We start from the raw sequence: 21,556 nt of genomic DNA, 5'->3' as shown, positions 1-21,556 counted from the left end.
TCTAGAACGGGTGGGGCAGGTAATTTACCTGTAAACTGAAACGGTTGATCTTAAGGTTTTAGATGTTGCAGTTTTGCAGAACGGTAACGGGATGAGTTGTTATAACTCCATTGTTTTTATTTTGGTGCTAGGTCTTTTCCACATCATTCGGCTTCCTCGGTTAAACTCTCTGGTGAGTCACGTGCCAGATTCATTCGACCTCGCCTTCAAACTGAGGAGGAAGAAGATGAGCATTGAGGTAAAGTTAGGGTTTTTATTTTGCAATCATTTGTGGCATTCATTTTACTGGCCGCTTAAAATAGCGATTAAAAGTGAAGGGCACCCGATAGCATGGCATATCTAGTTATTAAATCTGCAATCGCTTAGTCCCTGACCTATCGCTCAAGTTATAAAACTGGTTTAGTAGTCTTGAAATTAAGTGTTTTTGTCTCCATGCGAATCGTGTGACGTGAATCGCGAATCGTGATAAATCGAATAGGGGCTTGATCTGTAAACCGCGTCCTCTCTTTGACCATGTTTACGTACTTTGAGCTAAATTACCTCACTCGAGGGCTAGCGAGGAGTAACTTTTGGGTGAATGCTGTGCCTCTTTAGTAGAACCTCGCAGAAATGAGCCTTCAAATGCGTTTTAAAGACCCAATCAAAGGAAGAGATTCCCTCGGACGGTGAAGAAACATTGCATTACTTTCTAAGACAGTATCAACCCTTAGTCCTACCAGTCAATGGGCCTTGTTATCATCAATCCCTTGCAACTTTCATTTGCGGAACGGCTACTCGCGACCTAAAGATTATACGAAACAAACTACTGAAAGATCTGGTACCAAACGTCAGGTATCATCAAACTACTACAAGACAAGTAACTACTGATACTTATGGTAACAACCTTCAGCCATCACAGACTGTCCTCGTAAGGAGTATGATACAACTGCTAGTTAAAACTAGACAGACTCTCTAACTGATCCTTGCGGTAGCACAAACTGATCAGTTCCTGACAACAGTCCTTTTAAGGACTATTACACAACTGCTAGATGAACGAAGCAAACTCTCTAAATGATCCTTCCGGTACCAAACACTGATCAGTCACTGACAACAGTCCTTTTAAGGACTATTACACAACTGCTAGATGAACTAGACTGACTCTCTAACTGATCGCTCCGGTACCAAACACTGATCAGTCACGGCCAGTAGTCCTTTTGAGGGCTGTTAATGCCTTGACCATCAAACTGGGCAAACTACCGATACCCTTAGGCTTAGAAATTGAATCTCTGAGAGCTTTGTACAACGGCTAAATGACACTAGGCAAACCACTGATACTTTTTGTATCAATCATAAGTCACCGTTAATAGTCCTTTTGGGGACTATTCATGCCCATAAAATCGTAATATACAATCTACTGATACTTCAAATATTAGTCACCAACGACAGTCCTTTTAAGGGCTACTTTTGCCCAGATCATCAATCCAGACAGTGGAGGTCTCTGGCGTCAAAAATGAATGAGAACAGTTGTTTAGGGTGCTATTATCAGCAGGACGAATACATGGTAGTTAGACCATCAAGTCTTAAGTTTTAAGAGCTATATTAACGCGGTGATTTGGCATGTTTCCATAGAAACTTCACCTTCCCCCAGACCTCTCGGAAACTGTCAATAGGGCGCAGGAAGACTCAGTGCGTGGGAAGCCTGGATCCCTCTCGTGTCAGTCCACAAAAAGCCTGCTAGACTTCTGACCTGTTGGAATCTTGCGTAATTCAGGCTCAGCCGTACTGTTCAACGTGCACAGCGGATGGCCAGCTGGAAGCGTATGCGCGCTAGGCACTGAGAGTGTCGTATGTCGTTATGCAAGCGGTGCTATTAGAACTGGAATTGTTGTCTGGCAACGATTGAGAAATGACCTAAAGCGGAAATGACCCTTGTTTTGTGCTTCACTGTATCTTTGTGATGCGCGCTCGGCACTGAGAGTGTCGTATGTCGTTATGTGAACTGTGCCATTAGAACTGGAAATGTTGTCTGGCAACGATTGAGAAATGACCTAAAGCGGAAATGACCCCTGTTTAATCAGATGTCGATTTTAACAAGTTGTATGCCACACTGTATCTATTGACGTCAAGCTTAACCTTTCTCTCTCCTGGCTTGATGGATTGGAGAGGATATTGCCGCTCCTCTTGGACTTGAATAGGACTCTGGCCCATCGAAGATAGGTGCCACAACTTACATGTAATGTTCCTATTACGAATTCTTCAATGCTGTGGAAATCACGTTTCAGTGTAACAACGTGAAAATGGATAAAGACCAAACTTAAAGGCTGTTCTACGAACTCGTGACCTTTGGACTTGTCAAAGCGAATCTGTACAAACGATTGACCCGACTAAAAGGAGTATGTGAGACCGCATTTTATCTTAATATGGACTAGGCGTCGATGTAAAACAATCGGGTATTTTCTTTCGTGCTTTTTTTCTTTGTGGCGGCCTGTTCCTTGTAGGAAAACAATGCCTCTCCCTGGCAACAGTACAACCGTGACATTTATCCCGCGTTACACGGCTTTGCTGCCATTTGGGGACGGCTACAAATTTTCTTCGACCGCACATGACATGCGCCACTTTAGAAACGAGAAGGAAACTAGGCCGAGTCTTTGTCGCAAAGACCTCTGGGACTGTTACTGGGGACTGACCTGCGCGTCCCCAGTAACGATCCCAGAAACAATTGCGGGCGCATTTCGGTCCCAGTTACCCTCTCGTTTCTCAAGTGGCGAATCAGCAGCAAATTTTCTTCCGTATACATGACTATATGCTTTGGCTTCTGTTTCGTTTATTACTATCGATGAAATACGCTAGCCTTTTGATAATAATAACCAACTCAAAGTGTTATGCTATATAGGACATTAGTAGATCTAAAATGTTTCTATAAAACGTTTATCGTCTGATCCTTTTTAGCCCGCTTTGACACTTTTGGCGGGAAACATGTGACTTCATAGTAGCTAATAAGAGAGGGCCGCTTAGGGGAAAAGTGAATAGTACTCTACGCGTGCTCTGATTCGGTTGAAGGGGTTAACAAGGAGACGTTCAGTTAAAGGTGTCTTAGCTTTGTTTTGCTATATTTTGACATTTGGACTATTTTAGTTCATGGGAGTTTCGACGACTCATCCCATTTTGTCTATGTGAATATTAATATATTGTCACACGCTACGTCCGGGCTACCTGTGATATTTGTTACGCAACAACGATTCTCACTCATGAGCTTGGGTTCCTGTGGTGTCATCATTGTCGCTGTCTAAGCAAAACAACGGGCTTGCAGAACTTGCAATTTGTGTAAGGGGCAAGGCGTACATGTCAGCAAAGCAAACAGCAGCAACAGAATATTTGGAAAAACCGATTGCCATCATAACCTCGCTTCCCCTCATCCCTTGGAAACACTTTAAAGGGTACCTTCCGGAACCTATGATTAAGGGTTCCTGGTACCGTATGAAAACCCAAATTGTAATTCCTGGGGGCCGTTTTGATCTCGAACCGCATGAGTTCTTTTCTATCTCAAATTTCAGCAGTGTTCAGAATGTCGCATAGACTGCAAAACAGCCCGTATTTTTACCAAGGTTAAGAGCGCGTGCGCGCAAGCGGTCAAAGGAAAGGTCTTGTGTGCGGAGAGACGCGTCTTAGGCCCACGAGCTTCGCGCGAAAATATCACGCCGGCTTCGCGCCTTGCAAAACAGATTTTGAGACAAAGCCGACTGTTTTGTAATCTGAATAGTTCGCAATAATTTCCTGTTAAGAAGATGCAAGGAAGGTGGGGGAAGGGGGAAGGCGCTGAAAGTCTGGAAGGAAACCGGTAGGTAGCACGGGAGCGTTTCAGATTAAGTGTAGAAAAGTCTGCTTGGAAGTAATACGCGAAAAAGAAAGGGGCGCGTGACGAACTCCCTCGCGCGCTCCGTTTTTTTTTTTTGCGCCCATTACTTCCAATTCCAAGCGCCTGCTAAGCAGGTGTTAAAGGGCTGTTCGAATTTTGACAAGATTTGAAATGAAAACATTTGGCTTTAGTTACCTATATGGCATAGAATTACAACTGTATTACCAAGAATAATTGCTATTATGTTTCATAGGTAGAAATTTTTTTCCATCAGGTAGAAACGGTGAGCGTTGATAACAAATCACTTTGTGACTTGTCCCTCAGGAGACTAGTTAACTCTTAAAGTCACAGAGTGACCAACATCAATTTTCTCTTAACCATACCAATGCATAATGGAGAAGAACGGTTATGAGAAACGATCACCACAGGGCACCCTGGGGAAATGTTTTGATCTTTTACCAACTTCTCTCGACTAATTCTGCTTGGAAATGTATAGAGATCGGTTGAGAGAATTTTCATGTGGATATTGGCACTTAAACTCGGTAAATTTTGTTTCTTTCGATTCACATTGTTGGGATTCTTGGGAAAAAAAAAAAGGTGTTTATTAGTACCACGCTTCCGTGGTAATCTGGTAATAGGGACTATATAAAGATCCAACGACGCGGACGACAACGAGAACGTCAAAAAAACAAAAGGTTTAATTAGCAAAACGACAACTTCGCACGTGCATCACACTTTTTTGTACATTTATTTCGCGTTTTATGGAGGACGTAAACAAGCAACGACGAAATTTTATTTCTCTCTCTGAGCTTGAATATGGTCCCTTGAAATTCAGCTTCAGGAGGGTTCGCCTACAATTGACAAAATAAATGGGTAGGAATAATAGTTATAAAAACAGAAAGAACGCAAATTCACTTTTTAAGCGACGTTCTTGTCGCCGCCGAGTCGTTGGATCTTTAAGTCTCTAATATCGTTACTTAACGCCCTGAGCCCCAGAAGTTACCGTTCCACAGAACCTAAAATAACTTCAAAATCAGATTGACTCAAGCAAATACAGCCGTCTAAGACCGCTTTACGGACATTCGCATGACACGGACACCGCAAAATGTCGGACAGTTTGCTTTGTCACTGAGGAAAAGAAAGCCATTACATTTCCTCTAAACTTAATTCGCTTAATACGGGAACCCCTCCCACCTCCGCAGAGGCTCCCGCTGGGTATCCCTATATAAAAATAGCAATAATCGAAAAAATAGAAAGCGCGCGGGGTACGATGGGCGCGCGCTCTCTTTTTCTTTCTCCCCAGCCTCCCCTCCCCTCGGCGGAGGAGAGAGCGGAAACCCTGTTTATACGGACACTTTTATGGCCCCCTCAGTGTCCATATTAACGGGGTTGACTGTACCTGAAATCTCGAAAACGACGCTTTTTTGATCCATATGGGTGATCTTTGGGTTTTCTTTACGATGTGTCCTTCATTTTATTTTTGTAACTATTTGCTGATAAAACTAATAAAGAACACTTTTGGAAACCATTTTTCAAGGTCAAGAGAAAATCTTTCTGAAAACTTTAATGTTGTCGATTAGTTCGACTAAAGTTCCAGCCATGTACGTGATGTCGTTTCATCATTAATGTTCATTAGAGTAACCTAAGAGCTGATTGTCAGTGCAAATTGATGTATTTCATGTTAAGCGGCGTGTTTAACCTCATGGTTAAATGGAGCCGGCTTGCTGAGTAATCGAGCAGATTTTATACGTCTACTTGACGAACGTTTGATCATAAGTTTGTCTAAAAGTGGCATTTGAGGCGTTGTGTAATTAAATACCTGTTCTCAATGTAAGTTTCCGTCAGCCCCATGGAAAAGTAGCTCACTTGTTATTGAAATAACCAAGTTTCAAAACGAACAGAACTGTTATTATTTTTGCCTGTCTTTTAACCCGGGCCAGAATACTGTTAAGTAGACCAGTTTATAGCCAAAACTCACTTCATATATTAACGAGGTACTGATCGTTATGCCGAGCTCATCTTATTTAATCTCTTAATGGGGGCGATTGTTCAACATCTTAAAACATTGTGGACGCCAACTTGAGCGAAAAATGAACATTGAAAAAAGTCTTCATAAATAAAAGTAAACTGTGACGTCAAAGAACTAAATGGTCGATCAATTATCTGATGATTCTGATCACAGTTTGTTGTCACGGCTTTTGTTTCGTTTTCATAATATTCTTGCATATATTTCATGCTTAAATTAAAAAAAAACAAACAAATAAATTCAGTTTCAGTTTTATCCTCTTTATCCGGCCATCGACTGCAATTCAGCTTTTCGTTCAATAATTTTATTTTTTATTTTAATCTTGGAAGAAAAGAATATTTGCATTCAATTTAATTTTCAATTTTGATCACCCGTGGGACGCCGGCTTAATTAGAAACGCGACAATTTAATTTCATAATTACTCGTTTGTTTGAATCTTCTCGCAGTCCAAGAGACTGAGCTGCGTCTTCCTTTTATCACCATCAAACTGCGGTTAACATTATTTAGTAAATACGTCTCTTCTTCATTGAGATTTGCACTCGTAATAAAAAAATAATCGCCTTTGAGCGTCGCTTATCAGAAGTTTTAGGCCAGATCTTCGACATTGTGTAACGGGCTATTGATCATGCGCAAATGACAGCTAACTGCCTGCACGCATGTGCGTCATCTCACTTTCGGAAGTGTTGCCTAATTGATGTACGTGGCTGTCAGCGTTTGTAAAGAACCATTGCTGTTACAAAGAGCGTCTAATTATCTCCAACTTTTGCCGACATCATTTCGCCCATGGGGTTTGTCGATAAGGTGAAGAGAAATTGCCTCTGGTCTCTGCCTTCCTCCACGTATTTTGACGTGGATTCTTCGTGATGTGGGCTTTGTTTGATTAGCTCCGTGTACTATGTTGTCATGAAAATAAACGTTAATACGAAATGTGCCACGGTGTGTATTTTTATTGATGATGCAAAATAGTAGAAAAGTGCATACAAACAGTTTCCTGTTCTTGGAGGACAGGTGGCTGGCCGGCGCGCATGCACAATACTATCGCACTTTGTTTATAACATTTTACAGATTTTAGATGAGGACAAAATAATTCTATGAAACCGCAGGGGGAAACCTTCTCTGCCTGTGTGCAATTTTGCAAACGGCGATGTTTTCGCCAGCTTTGAGACATTCAGATCGCAGTACGTGACAATTTTGCCTTGTTTTCGTGTAATATTTCACTACGTTTCAGCTTTTAATAGACGAGCAACATTTGCGGTGGATCGTAGCGCTTAGAAGTGCAACTCTCGCGTCTTTGCCAACCGCTCTGAATTTAAACGTGTGAGGTATTGACAGTTCTCATCGAACTTCAAGCACACGAGATCGGGTTGTCCGATCATTAAAATGGTGCACTACGCTACCTCAATGACACAATCATGTTCAACGCTAAATAGTTATGTCTAAATAGCTCTTTGTGCCGAACAATTCGGTTTCATATTTTTCCGCCGTCGAGTGGGATATTAGATAAACCGAGGAGGACCTAGTTCCGTGAAACTTTAGAGTGGTTACGATGAATGGAGCAGGGTCTTGAGTTTTCTGGGGGTAAAAACCAGGTCATGTCGCTGAAGGATACACGCTTGTCTTTATCGGACGATCCGCGCGTGAACGAGAAGGTGGTGATCAACGTTGGAGGGATAAGGCACGAGACCTACACGGGAACACTGAAAAATATTCCAGACACCAGATTGTACTGGATTACAGAAAACAAGACACAGCTACCGGAGTATGACCCTAACGCTAATGAGTATTTCTTTGATCGTCATCCAACCGTGTTTACGCAGATTCTGAATTTCTACCGAACTGGTAAGCTGCACTGTCCAAACGACGTCTGTGGCCCGCTTTTCGAAGAAGAACTGGCTTTCTGGGGCATCGACGAACTTCAAGTCGAGTCGTGTTGTTGGTTGAATTACAAGAAACATCGCGAAGCGCAAGCGAATTTGGATACCTTAGACCGAGGGCATGATTCAGACAGGGACTCGCTGTCAGACATGGATATGACAGTCTACGGACTTGTCGCGAATAGCATAAGGAACAGGAATCGTTCTGTTTGGAAGAAATACCAACCTAAAGTTTGGACCACGTTTGAGGAACCTTACTCGTCTATTCTTGCTCAGGTTTGTGCTTTGTTTATGCAAGATTGCAAAATGTGATTCCGATTTTGAATAACTACTGTCAATATTGCTTAATTTTTACATGAGGCCTTAAGTCATATACAAAATAGAAACCCCACTTTGACGCGCATTTTTCAATACCGTTGTTGGGCCATTTTACTTATAGAAAAGTTAAATTTGGCGTAGCAGAAAGGGTTTTAACTATACAAGGAATCAGTTTTCTTAAGCAAGGTTACTCTTTGTTTTGGTTTCTAGGAGACATTAACGCGGTAAACGTTTTAGAGAAGCGCTTGATGATCGCTTGCTTTACACGATATTTAAGTGCAACTCGCAGCTTCGTATTAAAACCGACCAGCTGATCTTTTTGTTCTTGGTACAATTTTCTCAGCTTACGTTCCCGTTAATTGTCTGAATATGTAAGTTAAATTCTCTGTCATCCCTGTCAACGTTAGCGTCGATTTTTTTTGTTTTGTTTTTTGTTTTTACTTTATCAGCGAAGAAAGCCCAAATTTGAGATTGCTGTTTAATGTTAATCACGAGCAAACAAATAATCCTATCCGTACACACTGTTTATTTCACATCAATTTGTTCTGTCCAAAGACCCCTTCGCCTCTCAGTTCTCGTTTTCTTTGTGCAGCTACTCAAAAATTAAGGCGAGCGTAGTGAAAAAAGCCATAGTAACAGCCCATATCATTTTGCGACCACATAGGGCAAAGTAAAACCTCGATCTTCGAAAGTTCGCAGCAGGTGATTTTAACGTAGCCATGCACGCCAAAAGAAAATTAATTTCGCATTGAGGATTAGCATGTTTTATCTCAATTTTCCCGAATCAAACAGATATGCATAGTTCATGGCCTTACCCGTGTTTCATTCAAACGTAATGGAAATTGATGTTAAATTGTTGATGTCTTGCACAATAGCGAATGCTCCATGTTATAAATAAACCTTGCCTTAAATCGACCGCTTCATTAACCGGCGGTCGATTGCTTCTTATTTTATTGCTTCTGAAAATTTTCAGTAATTTTATTATTTTGGAAGAAAGAGTTTCCGACGTTTACCAAACTGACCACAAAATGACCGATAGTTAAGATATATATTTCGATCTATCTTAAAATCAATTATCCTTTTTTAGCACGAAATAAGATCCCTAGCACACGCATGCGTGCTTATCAACCGGCCAACCTCCACTGAAATTCTACTCTAGTTCTATCTCCGCGATTATTAAAAACAAAGAATTAACATGTCTCATCGAGCACTGTTTAGTGCGGGAAACTGGCACCTCGTATGTCTGCCTACGCGTTTTTAACTCCATGTAAAAGCCGAAATGTAGAATTATCGAGAAATTCGAACTTATATTGAACTTGTAAATTTATATATTGACATTGTTTATTATTTTTCTTTAAACTTATCTTTATAGATTGCACAAGTTTTGGTTTATGCCTTATTTGACTCTTCTAACGAGATGACGGATGCAAATCACGTTTTATTTTTATTTTTCTTTCGTTCTGACGGATGTAACAGAAAAAATGCCATACTGAATACTACAAATTCTGCAAACTCATCTCATGACAGAAACCATTAATAAAATATGTTTGCCTTAATATTATTTTCTGTATGCGCCAAAACATCTCGATTTCTTCATTGGCAGCATTTTCACCTTGTTGCTACCTTGTCGCAGTGGTTTTGGTAAACGTTTAGAACTAGCAAAACCCGACGATCGTAACCACGTCAAATCTCGTCTGACTTTTTTAAGTAGGAACCATTTGGGGCGAACTAATGGTCAATCCTCTCTGTAAATTGCACTTTTAAATGACACGTAATTCTTTGCCGGCGGCTATTTTGGGTATTTTCTGCAACTAATTTTACAACTCTAAATCAGCATCACAGAAAATTGTGTGTGGATGAAGTTTCACAATGCGACCATTATAATAAAAAACCTTGTTTCGAAGCTATACCTTTTCCCGGTAATATTGTTTTTTAAATTCATTTTTCACTTATTTACGAAGATAAAATAAGGGAATTTTTTACTTAAATTAAATTATCGTGCCAAATTGGAGCAAAAGATTTAAATAAAAAATAATACATAGTCAGAGCCAAATTATATAAAATGAACACGAGTCGAGGTGTTAACCTATAGAAAACATACAAAAACATATTAGGCAATCAGTCATCTATCGGGTACAAATGTATCCTGATTTCGTCAACTTTCGTTACCTGGCTTTTTTTTTATTCGGCCTTCTGTGTTTGAAGTGGTAAATTTTTCTGACCCCGAAATCTGCGTTTTTGGGCACTAAGAACTTTTTCTGCTGTCCTGTGTTAGACTATAGAAAATCCGTTTTCTTTGACGCTGCCAGCAGACACCTTGAGAGGCGATAAGAGGAGTGTTTTAACAGCTGTCCAGCAGCTGAATCCCTAAAATCCCTTCTTGGTTTTAAGTTCTTTTTTCTGTGTTTCTTTTTGTATTAACAATAGGATTTGCAAATTTAGGCTGTAATCGTAGCATCAACAACTTTCATTCGCGTTTTAATTAAATTTCGTAGCGTTTTTTTTGCATTTTTAAAAATCCCTTCTTTGCTTTAAAATCCTTGTTTTTTTATCTTCCTCTATTATTTATAGAATTTACAATTCCTTTCTGTTCTCGTCGTAATCTTGCTTTTTAACTGAATTTTACTTAGTTTACTTAACCAAACCAGCGCACTGATCTTATCCTAGTATCTGAGATTAGTAAGAGAGCCAACGCGTTCAGTTCTGCACGGCAACTAAGTGAAACGAATTAGGGACATAAGGCCACTTAATACAAGCTGATCCATGTAATAAAGTTATTCATTCGTTCATTTCATTCGTTCGTTCATTCATTTATTCGTTTATTCAAAACAGTGTTGGACGGTGACGACACTATAAGGATTTGCTGCTGAAAGACTTTAATATTAGCTTCTCTAGCCAGGTCACTTAGTCATAAAATCATCGGTTATAAAGTTCATAAAATCCTCCATCTCTTTGAAGAGATTTTCTTTTGTTTTTATAATTCATAATAGGTTTCTGTTCTTTTCTTTTTTTAGATTATTGCCTTCACGACTTTGATCCTAATACTAATATCCGTTATAACATTTTGCTTGGAGAGTGTTCCTTACTTTCAAGACCAGTCTTCATCTCAGTACAAAGCCCTTTACTATGCTGATATCATCTGTGTAGCTTGGTTTACCGTGGAGTTTGTTGTTCGGTTGATTTTCTGCCCAAAGAAACTCCAATTTTTCAAAAAGCCTATGAACTGGATAGACTTCTGCGCCATTGTACCATTCTATCTTAACCTTTTTATCAGCCAGTCGGATATCAAGACTATGGTGGTTCTACGAGTTGTCAGACTCATTCGTATTTTCCGTATTTTCAAGCTGTCGCGTCATTCCTACGGGCTTCAAATCCTTGGGCACACTCTGAAGTCCAGCTTTAGTGAGCTGTTCCTTCTTGCGTTCTTCCTTAGTATAGGTGTAGTCATTTTCTCAAGCACCATATATTACGCCGAAAAAGATATACCCTCTACTAAATTCACAACAATTCCCGCCTCGTTCTGGTGGGCCGTCGTTACCATGACAACTTTGGGCTATGGTGACATGACACCAGAGACATGGGAAGGAAAGATCGTGGGCTCGTTTTGCGCAATCAGCGGTGTCCTTATGATTGCACTTCCAGTTCCGGTGATCGTCAGCAACTTTTCGCTGTATTACTCCCACGCAAAAGCGAGGCTAAAACTTCCAAAGAGAAAGAGACCACTTATCATTGGTGCAGCAAATGCTCTGAAAGTTGCTCAGTCATTTGTTACGCAAAGTAGTCCAAACTTGTCCAAAGAGGTTGTGGATCAAGTCGAAGGTGAAGGTCAAAATAATTTCGACACAGAAGACCAGCGCCGTGGGAGCAGAACGCGGCCCTCTCCTCACCCAAGTTTCCGTTCAACTCCTAGGGGTAGTCCCATGGGAAGACGAAAGCTTCAGAGTCCAAGTACAGTAATCGGCCCTCCCTCTCCAAGAAGTTCGCTTTTCACCCCACCGTTGGCTGTGAGTCGTCCCAGTCTGCTGGCAGTACCAGAGGACGGAAGAATCGAAATTGAAATGGAATCGCGAAGTCCTTCATACACAGTGGAAATCGAGAAAGCTGGATTGCCTTCTTCACTAACGGAGAAAGAGTCCCAGCAGCCTTCGCCCTCGGGGAGCAAAGGTTCTTCTCAAACATGTGAAACATCTTCTGCAAAAACATTACTAAGCCCGAAAAGGAGCGATCCCGACAATGCCACTTCAGAAGCTAAAAGCATGCCTGAAAGCAGACAGAGAAGTACATCGTCTGCCAAGTCAGTGTCAGTTGACTCATCACAAGGCTCACCCAAATTGAAGGGAAGAATGGGACGCCGCGGCAGCTTATATGTAGTTGGATTTACAGCAAAACACTGGCAGAACAAGGCATTAAAAAAGAACAAGACGGCCCAGACTGATCCGGCCTCACGGAGAGCCTCTGCAGTTCCTGCAACTGACAGAAGGGGTTCTACCGCATGCAGCGTTGTTACAAATGGAACCCGGAAACAAGTCAGTAGTATCGGCACTGACCCCGATGTGTCTCTTTCTGAAAAAGTATCTCGTTTGGACTTACCACAAACAGAGTTGCCAAGAGCAGAAATAACAAAAGATGGTCAGAATGAGGGTGCCTTGACTTCCGTTCAAGGAAACAGCAGCGGAAGTGTCATCAGTGAACGTCATGATACAAGTACCCAGACGAGGGGAGGTAATCTAAGCCGCGTTAACGATAAAATGCGCTTACGAACTTCACCAATTAACTCTGGTAAGATGCGAGATGCTTATCGAAACGCTAAAACGAACCTAACATCTGTATCCATAGAAAGCAACGACTCCAGTTCAAGAATGTCAGACGATTCCTTAACAGTAAACGACCACCATCGACAGCGCCGTGGTTCCTCTCCACTGGTCCGACAAAAGGCCGTGTTTACTTTTGATATGTCTGATAAACTTGTACAGGTAGACCCGTGTGCTGGAGGCCAAGCCAATTTTGCTGCAAAACGTGGTACATCAGTGGGACGATCTTATGAGGATAGCGGATTTTCCCTGTCGCCGCTTATTGAACAATCAAACGAAATGGGTGCCGAAAACGAGATATCACTGTCGAGGAAGCAGATGGAAACGCGAAGGAAGTCGTGTATTCCTGCAATAGCAACAGAGTTTAAAATTTCTGGCAAGAAAAGCAAATCTCAGGGAATGATATCAAATGGATACATCAACGGCTCATATCACCATGACGAAGAAGACAAAATGGCCAGTGAAAGAGGTTTATCTCCAAGCGTGAACAGCGTTATAGGGAATTACAATACGATGCTTATTAATCCAGAGTCGTCTAGGAGACGAAGTGATACTTATCCAATGCATCTTACTTTAGGAGGAGATTCTTATTCATCAGCTGTGTTCTCTAGTCAAGGCTCACCCTACTACACAGAAGCTAAATCTTTTGGACAGTACCCGGCGACGCCTCATATAGAACTGACGTCGACTTCCGACTTGGATTTACCGTCCATAAGTGAGGACCACCATGTTGGCACCAAACAACTCGCAAGGGGGGCAGGTCGACTTGAAGCACCACCACTACTCCCGCGCCCCAATTCCCTGCCGAGCTGGAGTGGGGATTTTGTCAGACCGGTCGTGGTGCATCGCCCGTACAGTGATTCCGTCTACTTGAACCACAGAGGGGCATATTCTTTTCCGTCAAATATTGAACGCCTGTCCAGCGCCTCGCTGGGGAGCATTCAACAACCCCTAAGTATTCCGCAGTACATTTCCCCCGGAGTAACCCGCACTAACTATTTGGGGCAACCAGTGAGGCGGAATACATTCAGTTCATTTGAAGAACAAAGAGCTCTTAGCGAGGTGGACGTAAACGACGGCTTGAGCCAAAGGCGTCCAGGACAGGTGCTTTATGTTCACGTACCGCAAACCGTCACTAGTAATCCCGTGTTGCCAAATGACCGTGATAGATTCCCCGAAGTTTCACGCAAAGAGAAGTCGCGGTCCTTAGGTACCACCAGTGAACAAGTCCATTCACCGCTTTATTTTTATAGGAACGAGTCCATTTCTAGTCCAGATTTGCATTCCATGAATGGCTCACTCACATCTGACAGGCTTCATTCAACTCTGTCCGATAGTTGGTCTCAACCGCCGGACAACTTGTCTAAAAACAGAACAGTTGAAGAGTCTAAAATCAACGAACAGCGTGCCTTTGTAAAAAACCTCGGTACTACGTCTTTTAGCGGTCAGGATCCCCAAGCAAGGACATCTCCTCAAAGTGATTTTTCGGTGCATTCAACAGGACAAATCGGAGATGAATCGGCTCAAGATCGACCTTCCTTGCACGGACGAGAAAACGGCCATCCCGAGGGATTCGAAAACGGTCGCGGCAAGAACGCGTTTTCAACACGACCTGAACGAACAGATAGGCAAGTGTTGTGCAACGGGCATGAGTTTCCACAGCAAAGGGATGGCTCAAACAGGCATACTGCTCTACCTGTTTCTAACCGTCAGCGGGCTCGTGCGATGTTTGTTGGCGATTCGGGAATTGATAGTGTGAACAGCAGCACAACCTCCATGACCCATTCACTGGAGTCAGATGGAGATGGTGCTAAAGAGCGCCGAGAAAGCGTGACTGGACATACCAGTAACACAAGAGTCGACATTTTGAATCCAATTGACGAAAGTGAAACTGAAGTCTCGGAGTCAGCAGATGGTGCGCGAGACTCGAAAACGACGCCTGCGCGGTCCACGAACGTGGACTTCAACATGAAAAAGCAAGTTGTGTTGAGTAAAGCGAAGATTAACGGAAACCGCATGAGTGATATTTTAAGCAACTCAAGCCTTTATGAGTCGAGTTTAGTATAAACCATTTTGCAAAATTTAAAGACGAGACAAATAACTTAAGCGCATGCGCTATGTAAAAGCAGGCTCTTTTACGTTTTTCTCCTAGTGAGAAGATAGATTACGCTGTTTCTATAAAGGTCCATTGATTTATCTTCCTGGTGCCGACTGTTTTCCTATAGACAGAGTCCGAGGTTTTTCTCCTTTTTCCTCCTTTTTTAATCGGAGGACGGAGATGCGAAGGGGGGGGGGGATAGGACCTTCAGATATCAAACGATGTTTGAAGTACCGTGAATCTTCTATTAAGCCCTCTCTCTCAAATACTCCCCCCACTTTTAAGGGCAAGAAAGTTAATAAGCCCCCCTCCCCTCCTTCGTATTATGCTTTACTGAAAAACTTCATTTGGACCGATCCGGGATTTTTAGACTGCGAGCAGTCTCATATTTTTCTTTTGAGTCACAGTTGGAGGGCACGCGTGAAAAGGTCGGATTTGTTCTTTGATCCTCGGCTGCAGGACCTACAACTTCTAGTACTTGAGCTTTTCCACTTTGCATTCTAGGTCTTCATGGAGAAGCAATAACACCACCTTCGCTAAATTAAATAAGCCCCCCCGTCTCTTCCCCTCCCCCCGTCCGACGTGTATGAAAGAAATAAGCCCCCCGGTGGGGGTTGATAGAGGATTTACGGTAACCTTTCAACCCTAACATCACTAATCATATTCTGCACTTCGTTCTCCATAAACTACCCATGGTACTGAGGAGGAGAGTTTGTTTAACAATCTGGATTATTTTATTTATTTATTGATGATATCCTTATTTTCTTATGGCCTCTATGTTTGATCGAGGAGTTTTACCAAGAGGAGAAATGAAATTTCGACTCTAAGGGGTTCAAGGTTCTATTCAGGATAAACTGTGTTCTGGAACGTTTGTCGCAGTATTCATGGTATTTGTTTAATACACATACCTGCTCGAAGTTCTAACTATCTGCCCCCGGGGAGGGGTTTACTTGGTTTAATTTTTGTTGGGCATTTGCCGTTGGCCTCTCAGAACCCCTACTCCATTATAGTTTATTCTGTGGCCACATGATAGAACCCATCTTAATTCCTTTGGGAAAAAGTAATTTTCACAATCCCAACTTAGTCACATTCTGTTTATGCATCTACCTTATGAAGCCTTTTAACCTGGACAATCTGAGATGAACTGACACATTTGTTAAACTTAACGTGGTTTAAATCCCTACATACCTGAATTTTCTGACCCCCCAAATCCTGAAAATGCGCGACCCCATTCTGATAACTCTTATAAAAATGCAACCCTATAATAGTCAACCCAGTCGTGAAAGTGCGACCCCACCCATTGTTACACACCATTAGCCTACTACTAGGAAGAACCCCCCGGGCTATCTATCTGGGACCAGTAATGAGGTGTGGTCAATTTAGTTTGACCTTTTATGTATTTTTGAGCAGTACAGGAATCGAAATAATAGGAAGTTGGACTCTTAAAGCGGAGAAGGTCACCTAAATCTTGCTCGTGTTCGATTGTTCACAGTCCCCTATTTCACCGTAAGATACCGGCTTATTCTCCGGAACTGGGTGCAGTCACCCGGAATTCCTATTAACAGGGGAATTACATCTTAGAGTAAACGACGAATGATGATTGAGTTTTTTAGTAGATCTTTTTAGTAGATCTTTGTCACGAGAACTTGTCTCCGCTGAAAAGGTTTTACTTCTGTTGCTGCGAAAGTCAAGACCAACACTTTCAAATTGAAATTCGATGCAAAAACGTTTGGACAGAGGTCTGTGCTCTTCGCGTGCGCACTCTACTCTACCACTCCTTCACTCTAAGTATCATTATTTAGTGGGAGATTACTTCCCAGATTAACGATGAATATTTATTGATTGTCGTGGTGGATCTTATCCTTCTTCCGCAGAGCTTTCTCGTTCGAGAACGTTTTCTTTTTCTTGTTCCGCAAATCAAGTTTGTAAGGGACTAAGGGACATTTTGTATACTCCACTACAATACTTTTTAGTTTCTTAATTCCATTTAACCTCAGTAAATGCATTTTAGGCCGATTTAGCGTAGCCGGGAAATTACTTATCCACCCATTAACATTAGTCAGGAGCCCATAACCCGGAGCGTCCAACTGCCATAAATTCGTGCAACGGCGTTTTTACAAGTGAGTCTATTTTTAGATAAGCTTTTCCAGCGAAACATGACTGTTGTCGCTCGGACCTTTTCACAGTCGGCTGTTTCGAAGATGATTTCGATTTCCCTTTGCGTGAATTATGCGTTGACGCCGATGAAGTAGACGTCCCGGGCTCTTAATTTCTTCTACGTTTTGCAGATCTTCCTCTGAACTGCTAGTTTCCGTGTAAATACTGAAATTGTCGCGTAAAGTACTGTCAGAAAAATCCACTGAAGATTCCTCATGTACGTCCGCCATGCTTTTTTTTCAATGTGAAGGAGTAGTCCTGGTTACGTATTAAAAGTTTATTCAGTGATGACGCACTTGCTTGTGATTGGCTTTTCGAAAGCAATTCGTGGGAAAGGCTTATCTAAAAATAAACCTACTTGTGAAAACGCCGTTGCATAGGCGCAGTATGGAAGTTAGACGCTCCGGCTTATGGGCTCCTGCATTAGTAGTATAAGCATGCAAGAGAATGTAACCAGGAGGCTCTAGAGACGCCAAATTCTGATATTTTAAGTTGACTAAAACAAGAAAGCATTACACTAGACATTTAAGATAACTTAAGTTCAAAATGTTAACGTAGCTCGCGAGGCGAGTCAGTTGCGGGCTTATTCTAATGGGCGTCAACCTTAGATGAGCTCTTGGCAACACCGTTACCATTTGGTTTCCTTCTGAGAGGCTTCGCTCAAAAAAAGCACTCGACTACTAACTATTTGAACCAGAAATAGCCGCCTTAGAAGACCACTCGGGGCCCGATTCACGGAAGGCCGAAGGTTCAAACCCCACCCGAGCCACCAACCAGGCTCTTATAAAAACTGGTTAGATCATGATGGCTGTAGTTTAAAAGGTCTAGTCTTAGTTTAGGTAAAATTGCAATGGCGTCAAAATCTAAAAATTTGGTCTATGAAGAGTCAAACTAAGGTTGTCGACAAAAGCTCAAACAGCAATGAGCTTGTCATTTGGTGGTGAACTTGAGCCGTTCACCTTGACATTTTCATCTGCTGATGTTATCAGTGCGTCGTTAAGAACCAGCACTCACTCAGAGGTGTTGGAAAAGAGGAGAACTCCGATAGTCTCTCGTACTTGGGTTATGCAGGGAGAGTAGAGAGCTTAACCAAATACGGTTTTCTTTTGCGATGGACTACAGCCGGAAGTGGGTTTTTGCATTCTTGGCCACTGGTTTTGCCCAAATTTTCGGACATATCGTCCCTATAAGAGTAAACACACTTGGTAATACAATTTTGGTGAGCCTAAGGTATATTAAAAGGGAAAATGGCGTCACTTCCGGTTGCCGTCCGAAGCTCAAAAACACCTTTGGTTAAACTCCCTAATAACTGTTACGGGTTTACAATAGTGTCAAGCCAGGACAGGCTAAATGAGTCGGCATAACGCTGCGAATTTGTAAATGTTCTTTTCAATTATCTCTTGTTTAGAGGCATACCTTGCGAGACGACATAGGCACGAAGATGAAAGAGAAGATTAAAAGATGACCACTGAATGGAATTCCCAAGTGCCTCAAAGCTGATACGCTATCACACGACCAAGTGAGGTTGGTAAACTCACCTTGTCAGTTAGTAACTGTCTTTAAAGCGCAGTTCTTATTGCGCTTGGGTTACCTGTGCAAACACCGGGTAATCTTGACAGGGTGGCAAATCACTAGCATAAAATAATGGGTAAAAAACGCCCAAAAAGTAACTTTTGGACGTAGGGACGAAACGTGCCCAGAATGCACTTTTGGACAACAAAAGTGCAGTCAAACTAATATGCGACAACCGCACAAAAGCTTGAAATGTGTAGAAGGCCCAAAAATAGCCTTTCGGCGCACTAAAAAACACAAAATTCACGGAATTCCATGTGGGCAATGGGGCAAATACCTTCACGTTGTTAGAAAGAGAAATTACTTCAATATCAATGGCGTCAAAATCTCAAAGTTTGATTTTTGAAGAGTCAAACTAAATAAATTATACCAAAAGACGCTCTAACAGATATGAGCGTCAAACGCTCATAATTCGTTGTTGGGCGTCGATAAATGCCAGTGAACCCTGCTGCATAGGCCTTTGACTGCCCTGTACTCAAGGCAAAAAATTCCAGTGGCTTACAGTAAAACTGTAAAGGGCAGTAGTCACGTAGAACTCCCTTGCAGTTCACAAGGCCACTCGGACTGTGAAAGGCCGCTAAAATTTCCATGTGGAGTACCGATGCCTGTAAGAGAACAAAAGCAAATGCACGTGGGGTTGACAAATGCCCAAACGTTGCTTTGGAGCTTGAAAGGCTCGAAATATGCCTTTTATTCGTTATCGGATGAGTTAAATTTATCATGAAAAACGCCCAGCAAATTACATGAAAGACCAATGTCAGTCAGTCCTTGAAAAGGGGGGAGAAACGCCAGACTCTGTAAAGCGAAAAAGGCCTGAGTCGCAATCAAATTTGCTTTCAGGCGATGCCCTGTTATTTCTAGAGAGGGTAACCCCAGATAAAACTATTCAGGGGCAAACGCCACACAAACTCTATAGTGGCGACAAACGCCTTAAATCGATCTAAATTCAATTTCGAGCCACAAACTTTGGTTACATTATAAAAGCTGACCAACACAGTACAATTCATTTTTGGGTTAAAATGAGCGGAGGAACGCTCAATTGTCACTGTCTAAGGACAACTGGCTCTCGAAATGTAACAGGTCATGATGCAACTTCGATCGTTAAAAGCCGGCAAGCAAACTTTAACGGTAGAAAGTGCTTAGAATTCACTATCGACTAAGTGACAAAAGCCACTTAAATTTTAAGGCTTGCAAAAGGCCTGTATCTTTTGGTAATCGTTGTGATCAAATAAATGAGTAAATGAATAAATAAATAAACTTCTTTATTGGATACCATCTACAAGGTGGTTCTTCCAGTCAGTTTACAACGTATATTTCAACATTCGAGTGAAAACTTACCCAAACAGCACGGCTAATCTAGCCGGGTGGAGCAAATCAGATAGATTGTAACACACTGAACGTCTAAATAAATAGAGGCCTTCAGGTACTATTCTTTTTAGAAATAAAATTTAGAAACGTTGATTTTTGGGGAAGAGGGAGAATCTGGAGCACCCTCAAGGGTGAGAAACAGCAACAAGTTCAAACCACATACGGCGCCGAGGCCCAGCCTTCAACCTGGGTAAAATTGGAGGTGCTCTTATCACTGCCCTTTCTTTGCTTCTTGCTGTGTGGTATAAAGAGGTACTGAATTCACCTTCGTTCCTCTAATAGCTTGTAGAGCTAATTAAAACTATCTTTCTGGAACTCTACAATGACATTAACTGACAAGAATACTCATCATTATGTATCAGATACATCTCATAAACTCACATGGACCAAATATTCAGCATACAATAAACTCTGATGTCTATTAATATTTCATTTTAATGATCAGATGTCATCAATTTCAACTTCTTGTTTACTTGGGAAAAACGTTTTTACAATCAACTGCCCCTCTGAAACTACGCGGGGCAGGTTTAGAGAGGTAAAGGGAAGAAAAGATTTCAAATTAGAATAATTATGAGTACCTTTTAGTGTTACAATTATTACGACTATTGTGACGAAAATAGAATTGATAAAGAGTTAGATGGTATGTCTATTTAAAGATCTTGGAATTACTTACTTGTTAATTCCTGCAACTATTTTAATTACCATAATTTAATCAGAAAAGTGCTTTTTATCAAAAACAAAAGTCCTCAATTGCAGAAATATACAAATTATCTAACGTGCACGTGCACTATCGTGTGTTCTTTAAATGCATTTTTAAAAGTTTTGTCGTTGCTTTCTCAACCAGGTCAACGACATATGACTGGGACAACAAAATTGCATTTTAAACGATAAAGAAAATTCTCTTCTTCTAATTTATAACCATTATGGTAATGTCACCGTCTCTCCTTTTGAGAAAAATAGACTCGAAAGAAAGACAGCCAGCAGGGGATTTTTCTCCTTGACCATCCTGAAAAAGGACGTAAAGTAACAAAAAGGGGGTCTAAACGGGATTCACGGGTTAAGCAGAAGTTACGTAAAGAGAACTAATCAGAACACAAGTTTAGTCATGTTCATTTCCGTTTGAACCTGCAGATTTATCAAAGGCGTGGTAACATAATACACACAAACAAATTGAGTGAGTTAGTCTAGTTTTGTTTCAGTAACTCATTAAATGTACAGTAAGTCTATCATGAACGATTACGATATTAAAATTCTCACAACCACTTCATTGAGTACTTACATGAAAAAATCAAAGAAGCAAAAGACAGCAATAAAAAAGTAATACACTGTATATTTATCAAAGATTTCCATTAAGTTGACAAATTAATGTGGGGGCTTAAAGGGGGTAAATGGACGGACTTAAAAGTCCTGATGATAATGACCCCAAAGAATGACAAAAAAAAAACATTAAAATGATGATAAGTAATAAAATGACAAGAAAAGCACTTTAAGGACACA

The 21,556-nt window shown here is 41.4% G+C and overlaps 2 protein-coding genes across 4 annotated transcripts in view; both read left to right on the top strand.

The window, feature by feature from the left end:
* LOC140940205 (elongator complex protein 4-like) overlaps positions 1–18,901 on the top strand; it is a 30,728-nt gene extending 11,827 nt beyond the window's left edge. For 2 of the 3 annotated variants that reach the window (XM_073389124.1, XM_073389123.1), the window contains exons 9-10: positions 132–238; positions 1,609–3,021. In XM_073389124.1, the coding sequence (XP_073245225.1) occupies positions 132–238; positions 1,609–1,725 (224 nt within the window). In that variant the 3' untranslated portion in view covers positions 1,726–3,021. Of the gene's footprint in view, positions 1–131; positions 239–1,608; positions 3,022–18,527 lie in introns of those variants that run through there. The other variant, XM_073389122.1, reaches the window with a different exon arrangement.
* Positions 6,846–15,060, top strand: LOC140940204 (uncharacterized). Its single transcript, XM_073389121.1, has 2 exons — positions 6,846–8,011; positions 11,068–15,060. Exons 1-2 carry the CDS (start codon positions 7,412–7,414, stop codon positions 14,929–14,931), a joined length of 4,464 nt encoding a protein of 1,487 aa, XP_073245222.1. The 5' UTR covers positions 6,846–7,411; the 3' UTR covers positions 14,932–15,060.
* Positions 18,902–21,556: the final 2,655 nt, after the last annotated feature.

The sequence above is a fragment of the Porites lutea genome, chromosome 6 (assembly GCF_958299795.1).
Source record: "Porites lutea chromosome 6, jaPorLute2.1, whole genome shotgun sequence".
Lineage (NCBI taxonomy): Eukaryota > Metazoa > Cnidaria > Anthozoa > Scleractinia > Poritidae > Porites > Porites lutea.
The sequence above is the reverse complement of the archived record's forward strand: the minus strand, read 5'-3'. Positions and strand labels throughout refer to the sequence as shown.